General features: G+C 38.2%; 1 protein-coding gene across 1 annotated transcript; it reads left to right on the forward strand.

Moving 5' to 3' along the window:
* Positions 1-1,432: 1,432 nt before the first annotated feature.
* On the forward strand, positions 1,433-8,864 carry ubap1la (ubiquitin associated protein 1-like a). The gene is made up of 6 exons (XM_049474344.1): positions 1,433-1,629; positions 2,004-2,136; positions 2,935-3,582; positions 5,538-5,717; positions 6,767-6,868; positions 8,526-8,864. The coding sequence occupies exons 1-6, from the start codon at positions 1,607-1,609 to the stop codon at positions 8,658-8,660; spliced, it is 1,221 nt and encodes a 406-aa protein (XP_049330301.1). The 5' UTR covers positions 1,433-1,606; the 3' UTR covers positions 8,661-8,864.
* The last annotated feature ends 1,733 nt before the right edge of the window (positions 8,865-10,597 follow it).

The following is a 10,597-nucleotide window of genomic DNA, read 5'->3' on the forward strand; positions in this document are numbered from 1 at the left end:
CGTGACTCTACCTCATTTACAGAAAAAAGACAAATTCCATTTTTGGCTGTGCTGCAATGGCAGCAAAATACCAGTAGGTGGCAGTAGACAGGCTTTACCTTTCTCTAAGCCTTCTCACATGGACTGACTCACTACAAGTGTGTGAGTAAGTCTTCTTACGTCAGCTCTGTGTGTGAGTGAGTAATCTCTGCCAGTGTTTTCTATGGTTGATGAATCTGATATCTCAGCATTTTCTGATCCTCTTCTAGCGGAATAAATAAATGCCACGCTCCCAGCATGGACACACACACACATCCTCAGATCTCACTGTACTCTGTGTGCAGGCAGAAAGCCTGCTGATCCCCAGTACAGCAGCAGCAGGACATGCTGTCCTGATCAGCACCTGCTCAGTGTTCCTGTCCCACACTGTATAGAACAGAACTTATGGGCTTCATCCACAGGAGTTATTCTATAGCATAGAATCACCCATTGCTCGATTATAATATGCTGATTCAAACATTACGTAAAATATATTATTTGTATTTCTATAACCCAGAAATTTCATTTGACTTTAATTTGATTGCAGTCGGTATGCCCGACGGAACCCAAAATATTGAAACAGATTCCAAAAAAGTTGCAATAGGGCAATGTAGTAATAAGATGACGGGTGACGTTAATAGGTGATTATAATTATGATTCGGTACAAAAGATGAAACCTTCTGAAAATATAATCAAGAGGAAGATGAATGATCACAAGCCGTCAAACCAAGCTGAACTGCTTGATTTTTTTGCACAAGAAGTGGCATAAAGTTATTCAAAAGCAGTGTGTAAAACTGGTGGAGGAGAACATGATGCCAAGATGAAAGAAAACTGTGATCCAGGGTTATTCCACCAAATATTGATTTCTGAACTCTTACAACTTTATGAATATGAACTTTTCTTTTTTGCATTATCTGAGGTCTGAAAGCTCTGCATATTTTTTTGTTATTTCAGCCATTTCTCATTTTCTGCAAATAAATGCTCTAAATGACAACATTATTATTGGAAATTTGGGAAAAAATTGTCTGTAGTTTATAGAATAAAACAACAATGTTCTTTTTACTCAAACATCAACCTATAAATAGCAAAATCAGAGAAACTGAAGTGGTCTCTTTTTTGTTTTACAGAGTGACATCCTTTAGACAGCTCAGCATCAAGCATTCAACATTAGCTGATGGAACCACATGGAAAATGAATTACTTTGGCAGATCTTTGTCAAGCATTACAAATACAGAGTTACAGTCCAAAAAACAGGGTCTGTCATGGTGCAGAGTTGTGTCAGTACACTTCTGTGATGCTCCATTAATGCAGAAAAGTACACTGAGATCTTAAAACAACATATGCTGCCTTTAAAAGCACATCTTTTTCATGTTTTTATTTTATTTTTCATACTGTTCCAACTTGAGGTTGTATGATTTGTGTTTGTGTGTGTTGGTAAACAGGTGCTGAAAGGCTTAGAGTATGACTCAGAGAGTGTAAGCCTGTGTGGACGTTCCGTACCTGTGCAAGTTCCTGCAGCAGGTTAGCATAAGTGGCGTGACAGGAACTTCAAACTCCAGTACAGCTACTCAGGTGTCCCACTGCAACCATGACTGAGAAAGAGTACTGCAGGTGAGTCTGTTCACTACACGCACACAATGCTCAAATCTGCTAGGGTGTCTGTTTATATATGTTGTCATTTCTGAAGTTTCAGGGTTCATGACAGTAGTTGCAATAGTAATACACACTTCTGCTTGTAATTGAACGGTTTCTATAAGACACATTTGTGCATTCATGCAAGCAAAAACTATGAGGTTTAAGTGCTAATGGCTATCTTTAATTTGAGAATATCCAACTATGTAGTTTAACAGTTGTCTGCTCTGTTGGTTCAATTACTGTTGTTTCTCAACATGAGGACCTTTGGCTACAAAGAAATACTCAGATCTTTGCAAGTAGGATTTAAAATGATTGCTGTCCTGTAATGTGTTTTTGTTCATCAATGACAGGATGGGAAGCCTGGATGAAATCCCCTTCCAGATTCCCCTGGGTTCTTTGGATGAGCCACTGGGAAAGATGAATCTAGTCACCGACCCAGAGATCAATTTATCAGACTACGACCAAATAATAAAGGATACAAAGGTATCTGAACCCCCAGCCCCCCATCACGATTGCACACACACACACACTGACTACTTCAGCAAGACTGAAAAATATTTCATCTAATATGTATATTTATACATACTTTTTGGATTCATCAATGTTATTTTTTTTTCTGGTGACACTGATATAATGCTATAGTAGACATAAACTTATTGAAAAAAAAATCAAAAACTTTATTTGTGAGGATGTAATAATGATATATGTATGTGATTAATGTATTAGAGCGAAAGGATACGTTTATTATGGAAAACTGTATACTGTATTTTTAGCACTATAAGGCGCACCTAAAATTCTTTAATTTTCCCAAAAATCTCCAGTGCGCCTTATAATACAGTGCGTATGTATGAATTTTACCAGTCAGGTATTAAGGAGCAGTAAAGCCACTCCACTGAAGTGCAGTGTTATACAGGTGCACTGATGTTTATTAATAGTGTGCCTTATATTCCGGTGGGCCTTATAGTGCAGAAAATACGGTAATAGAAAGTACCCTGTTTAGCTGCTTCTAGTCAGCGTCTAACTTTTCCTAATATCATATAATAATGCACCTTTATTTAAAGTCTCGCCAAGAGGTACACTATCCAAAAGAAGCCTCTGTGAGCATTTTTTTAAACAGTGTGAGAAGCACTTTTATGCCCTTTTGTGGCAAGACCCAGTGTCTGTATTTTGTCATTGAATGCATACAGCTGCAAAATATACTGTACATGAACATAGAGCATATTATATTTGTTTAAAGCTTGTTTACACTAATAATAGTTTTTTTTGTGCTTTATCCTTCAGTATGAGTTCTCTTTGGAGAACTGGATTCTCTATGGGGTAAATGCTGTGTCTAAGGACCGCGGTAAACCACTGTGTGCGGTTCCATCCTGTCCGCCATACTGGCTGCTTTTAAGCAGCCCTAGGCAGAGGCCTGGCACACGCCACCGCAGCAAAGAACTGAGTGAGGAAGGGCCACGGGCACGGAGCCTGAGCCTGAGTGAAGCGGGGGAACCCCAAAGACGACGCCAGCCACGTTCTGTTCACTTTCTTATGGCAGACTCTGAGTGTGAGGGTGCAGGCTACCGTGAGGATGACGAGGGATCCTCTAGTGAGGAAGAGACCCCAGCTTTGCGCTCTCGCAGTGCGGAGAGACCACGCAGCTCCGGAACAAAGCGCCAGGCATCGCTGCTCCGAGAAGTCCAGCGGCGCTCGGCCTCTCAGCTTTCACTGCTCAGCTCGCCCAGTCCCCCAGCAAGCCAGACCAAGAAGAGCTCCACAGGCAGCCCACATGCCCAGAGGTCCTCACGCAAGAAAACCAGCTCTGGGGTCTCCGGTGGGAAAAGGCACTCACTTACACACAAGCAGACCAATGTACACTCCCCCCTTCAGCAAAGACCCTCTTCAGCTGGCCCTCAGCCTTCTACCCGCCAACACAAGCCTGCTCTGCAGGTAAGACACATAAACAGCAGTACAGTGCAGGTTTTATCACGTGAGTGTGGTGGAACACTCGCCAGCATGCTCATGGCAAGGACAAATTTATTCGGACGAGGTTTGCTAATGGATGCCAGATATAGCATTGACTGATCCACAGTGTCACGTACATACCAGGAATAGACCATAGTAATCGGTGCAGTGGGTTGTAATAATTGTTACTGGTGAGGTCCGACTAAAAGTATCCATGCAAAAAGACAAGCATTCAAAGCAGGAGAACCCACTCACATATCCCAGGTTCTGCTACTTCCATTTACAATGACAAAAGTCACGTGGCACGATACTAGCCCATAGGCACCCTGAACATTAATATCAAGTTCACAATTTAATCAGATAAATTCAGTGAGCAGCTCATTCATGTTTGTTTCTTATTGTGGACATACTGTAAATATTCTTAGGTTAAAAATCACAATGTAACATAAATGACACCACACCAATTTCTCTAACTTGCATTGTTCAAATGGTTGGTGCAGACCTGTAGAAGCAAAACAATACATACATGTTCAACGGGAGCTAGTTTTATCTAAGCCAGCACTCCTACATTCTATAATTAATAAGGTCAGATAAACAAACACACATTCACACACGTTACTGTGATGCTCTCATGATCTTCAGTATATGTCACTTGGTCTTTTTATATTTAGCTACAATGACTGAGAAAGTTCTGTAATGTTTTTTAAAGTGTCTGTGACACATACATCACCATGGGTTTCTGTCCCATGCCTTTTGGCATATCAATGTATTCCTCCATAATCCACATACTGTAAATGAATCTTACACACATTTTGACTATCTAATAAGTATTAGTCATGTCTCTTTAGGACATTACAAGCCAGTGATTACAAAGTGTAACAAAGTGATTAAAAATGGAGGCCTGCCAACTGAATTCAAGGCCAGGAAAGTTCTGATCTAGACTTTATTGGTAAAAATTGTAGAAAGAAAGCAGTCTGAAAGAAGAAGAAAAAGGAAAACCCTCAAAAATGTATAATTTCTGAATTACTTTGATTATCGCCTTATAGTGTCCTCTGTCAAGCTGTAAAATCTACATACTAGGCAGCAAGTGAATAGTTGGTTCTGGAAGCTGGTGTGTTAATAGTAGGACGGAATTGTGATGGCTAGGTGACAGGGTCAGATCATCTCCCAAACATCAAGCAGGTCTTGTGAAGGGGTGTTCGTGGTAAGTAATAGAGGAAAGGGACAACCAGTAAACCTGCAACAGAGTTATGGGTGCCCATGGTTCATTGATGTGAACCACAGAGGCCTTACCTCACATATTACAAGACTTTGGCTGCCTACATCTGGGTACCAGATACCATAGAACACCTTAAGAACACCTAAGAGATCCTGTTGACTCTATGCCTCAAAGCTTTTGTTTTTTGTGGCACAATGTTAGCTGGCTGGATTTAATGTAATGGCTGATAATTGTGGGCTTGTCACCATTAAGAGTGAGGTAGTGTTTTTGTAGTAATGTCCACTTTGCAGACTCTGAGGGCAGATATTATGGATGGCAGCAATGTACACATGCATCACAGTATTATCCAGATGGCCGCTCTAGGCATCCCGGCTAGAACAGATGGCGTCACCCTTTGTAAACAACCCTGCCGAACTGCACCTCTGGCAGAGAGGTGCTTCTTCACCCCAGCAGCAGGAACCTCACAGCATTAGTGGTGCACACTGAGGCGGTCCTGTACACCTGATATGTTTTTCTAAATGGTTTTAAAATAAGCCAAGCCTAAGGCATCCAGGCACACAGGGACACCCCGGTGTGGAGTAACAACTCATGGAAAGTGCTGTAATCATCAGTGGGTTTTCAATTAAAATAGAGTTTGACGCTAAATGCTACAATTTAATCTGGTAAAGTTGCCTTGTTTCTTACTTTGGGTAACCATGCTGTGTGTATGATTGCGTGTCAGGCTCTTCGTCCACGCAGTTCTCACGGAGGCCGTAGTTCGGGCGTGGACTCTTCAGTGGAGTTGCTCTATGCTCTGAGCAAGGAAGAGAGAGAGCTGCTGGAGACCATCATTGCTCAGGGATACACACCCAACTCTGCCATTCTTGCTCTGCAGCGGACTGGTCCTCGTAGTGCTGAACAGGTAGCACATTCACTTAAATATATTATTTAAAGAGCATGGTATTACTAAAACAACATTATGTAGCGTTCTTATCTTAAAATAGTATTGTACTTGTAATAGAGAGTAGCTTGTCCAGAAAGGCATGTCCTTTGCAAGGGCAGCATCAAAAAAGCAAATTCCTCTTCCAGACTGTAGGAAGAGACCAGAAGCAAAAAATACCAATTCTCCCTAATGCTGCCTTACAGGACCCATATCCTCAATCTCCTGTCCTGAAAAATATTTACCGTCTGTAGGTATTCTTTCTTTTAAAACACAGTAACATTCTGTAACTTAAAAGAGTCATAGTTCGTTTTTACATGATCTGATGTCTCGTCATCCATTAAATTGTAAAATGTTTTTGTTTGTGTCTCTTTAATATGGATAAAGGTGTTGGATGATTGGTATAAATAATATATAAGCTTTGCAAATAGTATAATGCACACAGTGATGTAACTCTACTACTATCATTTAGATGTATGTTACTTGAAACTATTCTAGAATTAGCATTTTACTAATGTTACATTGTGGTTTATTTAAAAAGTTGTCTGAAATGAAAGCGTCAACAAGAATGAGATGGGTAAAACTGCTCTAGCCCTATTAGGTGAAAAAGTCATTTAAAAAAAAAAGTTTTTTTCACTTTTCGGTTTCTAGATTTATTTTATTTTTTGTATGTGGGCACTTTAGACCCCAACCCAACAATCCTTTCACGATTCATGATTGTCTAATTGCAACTTCTTTCAGTTGTTCTCCTATTGGACAAACTAGACTTTAGGCCTACATTAGCTGATTAATTTTAATAATCATCCTTAAATTTATATTTCTTATTTTTACAACTGTAACAGTCAAATATGTATGAGATGAATTTCTCTCAGCAAGCAGCTTAAGGAAAGTGAGCGGCAGCCTTTTCAAACAGCATAGACTGCCTTGCAATAGCAGACCTGAACCACTAGAGGTCCAAAACAAACCAGGATTAATTCTGCTATCCCACCAAGAATGAAGCCAATTCACATTTACATTGTGTCTTTATACAGATTCTAAACTATCTGCTGGCCTGTGATCGTCTGTGTGCTCTGGGTTATGAAAAGACTCAGGTGGAGGACGCTCTGGAAATGTTTCAGAACTGTGAGAGCAAGGTGAGAGACACTCATGTCATATTGGATTTATACTGTGTGTAAATACCCTGTTCTGGGAAGGCTTTTGTTTCAGTTACAACGATCATAACATTTACTTTTGTGATAAAGGGCCCACAACATGTTTTAAACACTCAGACCCACCTGACAAGGGCAAATAATGCCTGCCATAGCCATATTCAATTTTATTTTACATATTTGACAATTGGATATTATGTATGAGATGAGAATGAGGTGAGAATGAGGCAGATTGGAATTGCCAATATTTGATCTTGAACTCTTACAACTACAATAGTCACAAAAGTCACACATAAAGGCCTCTGCTATGTTTCTTTAATCTTGCTTTAACATGCTGTAAAACATCTGAGCTATAAAAGTGCTTAATCATTGCTGTGAGGGTCTTTTTTAACCTTTGGCTGCTCTGCTTAAACCTTCATCTAATCAACGATCAATAAGACTGCATTTAATCAAATATAAACGCAAGAGTAATCACAGGGTCTGGTAATTGCCTCTACATTTTACCCTTTCTGTGTTTAAGTCCTGGAGATCCACTATCTGCCCCTGTGCATCGGATCCAGCTCATCAGCTACATATGAATCTCTTTTTGAGCTGGATGGAGGGCAGTGTGTACAGTTTGTAGGCTCGAGATTGATTGGATGTGGGTCACCTTTGGTCACAAATCCCATTTTTGTCTTTGTGGAGAGACCAATGAACATGTGTTACACACTATTTCTGTATGTGTAGCTTAACATATAATAACCACATCAGTCTACATTTTTAATAATGTATCATCCCTGATAACCTTGATCTTCTTCCTAAATATCTTTACAATCCAACAATGCCTACTTGATGCATCTTTCATTTTTTGACGAGTAAACAGTCAACTGTTAAATCATTAATGTTTTATTAGATTTCTTTATTATATTATCCCTTAACTCCACTGACCTCAAACTAGGTTTCACATGGCACATCTACATACTGAATTCTATGGGTTTGTTTTTACTCATTACCATTAAAAAAAATGTTTAGCATATTCACTGCATAACATTGCCAACAATACAATATTTTACCAACAATTAATATACTGTTGTTGCACCCTCAACATTGTATACAAAATAATGTGATTGTAAGTTTGACATCACACTAGATGAAGTGAGATATTTTATGCAACGTAACAGAGATGACCAAACCACTGGGAAAGACATAAAACACTTTTTTTAGTGCAAAGATTTAACACTCGACAAAAAAATACGGTACCAGATCAACGTTGGACCACCTTAAATTAAGTGTTTTTTCATATTTTTTTCTGCATTGTAAATTAATACTACAGTCAAACTATGAAGAAAAATATAAGGAATTGTTTAGTAAACAAAAAGATGCTAAACAATGTGAATCATAGTATGTTTTATATATTAGATTCTTCAAAGTAGCACCTCTTGCTTAAATGACAGCTTTGCACATCTTGGCTGAATTTTTTGCACCTTTGCAGTCACCTTTGCAGTTGCAAAGACCATAAAAACATTGTGATGAAACTGGCTCTCATCGGGACCACCCCTAGTCAGAAATGTGTAAGATGCAGAGAGTGGAATACTGTGTGTTTTGTACTTGCCGTGCTAATCTAGTATGATGTGTCGGGTGCTTCTCTCTCTATCTCTGTCAGGCTGCAGAGTTTTTGCGGTTGCTGGCTCAGTTCCGTGAGATGGGCTTCCAGCAGAGCACCATTAAAGAGGTTCTGCTGTTACACGAGAACCACCGAGAGAGAGCGCTGGAGGAACTCATGACTCGTGTTGCCTGAACTTCTAATACCATGGAGAGATTTCGCAGCTCCAGCCCTAATGACTCACAAAGCAAATTCACACACCGTCTAATCCTTTTAGAGCAGAGCTGTACTGACATGTTTTTTGTGGTGGTTTAGTTGTGTTTTTAAAACCCTGTTTGTGGTTATAGGTGAATGTATGTTTAGATAAAAGATTAATCAGTTATGATTAGATTGTAGATTGTATCATGGATAGAGTGAAACATTTGCAGGTTTTCTAACAAAAGAAGTATTGATGTAAATTATTCTTAAACTACACAGATGATGTAACATCAAATTAGCAAGATTATAAGAGAATAGAGTCATTTGTGAACTGTCTACATTAAAGCAGGGCTATTGACTGGTCTTTAAATAGCAGAAGAGCTTATGTGTATGCTGGTTTTCACATAATTCTGTTATGTAGACTAATTGAAATAAAGCTACACCCTATAAAAAAATAATTTCTTCAAGGGATTCTTTAGTAAAGGCTGCGGTTTTATATAGAACAATGGGAATGCTAATGCATAATGCAGAAATTGAATGCATAAGTGATTTTTTGTTGTTTTAAAAAGGTTCTATATATCACTAAACAGGTAAGCCAATTAATCATCTTTAATTAAAATGTGTGGCCTCATTGTGCATTTCACCAGTTAAATTAGTTGCACAGGTCAGAGCAAAATGACTCAGCTGTACATGTTGATTTAGTTTATAGGGAACCACATTACTTTAAAATCACACAAACATGTTCATCAAAATATTACAACAAACTAAACAATGTTAGTGTTGTAATAAAGAAGGAAATGTATTGCTTACAAGCTGCTCTGACCTTTTGTTCATTTTGGTAAAATTGCCATTAAGAGTGTTTGTTTAAAAACAGTAAAGATAAAAATATTTAGTTTTTTAGATAATCAGATAATTTCAGGTATTTCAAATAAATGGTTTAGTGAAAATTAAAATCAAGTTAACAAGATTTATTGTCACTGATCCCAGACAAACTAGCCAAGACATGTTTTACATAGACTGACTAGAACATAGTGTGCTTTAATGTAGTCCGTCAATTATAAAAGCCCATTTCTGTCAAAGGTAAAAAAAAAAAAAAAGATGTGGCACGCATTTCATTAGATAATTTTGAGATATTAAGTCGTTATTTAAAGATGTTTTTTGCAGACTTAGTATCTCAAAACAATAAGAGAACAATTTACTTAATAAAAAATATTTTATTTGGAGTGAACGGGCTTCTATACACCAACACCATGGGGAGTGTAGATGCAGTTTCAGAAATAGCTTGTAACTGTGGAAGTTTATTAAACTTTGCAATGTAATGACAGACTGTCTTCAGGTGTGGGAGAGTGTCAGGTTTTATTCTTTTACAACAAAAAAAAAAATTTCAATCAGCATTTTTAAAGTCTTCTAATATATGGTAAACATTAGCCAGAGTTAATCTTCCAACTCACAACACAACAGCAATAGATTGCTTGAATAATGAATTTCACATAGAGTAAATGTGAGTCAGAATACTGTTTCTTTTTTAAAGCTCAATCACCTCCATGCATGTGTCCACCCTGTAACGGTAAGTTGCATGACATGTGAACAGTGACATGGTGTACAATTTAAGCAAAAATGGCATTGAATAAACATGGCTGACCTAGGGCAGCAAACATTTTAAATAATTCGTATTGACCTTGTTCTGTTTCAAAGATGCATTTGGTATTCTAAAATAGTTTTAATTACCTTAATGTTTCACCATAACAGGGTGGTAAATTATGTTCATTGGGTGAAATTAATTACTAAAATAACATTTAGTATGTGTCTTCAGTCCCTTCGAAAACAGTATAATGAATGTGTTATTGTGTATTGTTTTTACTTCTTAAACTTGACCAGACAGTAGGGCTGTGCCATATCGTATCATACCCAATAATATCATGTACTAAGGTATA

The sequence above is a fragment of the Astyanax mexicanus genome, chromosome 2 (assembly GCF_023375975.1).
Source record: "Astyanax mexicanus isolate ESR-SI-001 chromosome 2, AstMex3_surface, whole genome shotgun sequence".
Lineage (NCBI taxonomy): Eukaryota > Metazoa > Chordata > Actinopteri > Characiformes > Acestrorhamphidae > Astyanax > Astyanax mexicanus.

What these genes read in the sequence shown, in the direction of transcription:
- ubap1la (XM_049474344.1), top strand. Translation starts at nt 1,607, where the DNA reads ATGACTGAGAAAGAGTACTGCAG. An exon ending in ACTGAGAAAGAGTACTGCAG is followed by an intron (nt 1,630 to 2,003) that starts GTGAGTCTGTTC and finishes CATCAATGACAG; the next exon opens with GATGGGAAGCCTGGATGAAA. An exon ending in TTCAGAACTGTGAGAGCAAG is followed by an intron (nt 6,869 to 8,525) that starts GTGAGAGACACT and finishes TATCTCTGTCAG; the next exon opens with GCTGCAGAGTTTTTGCGGTT.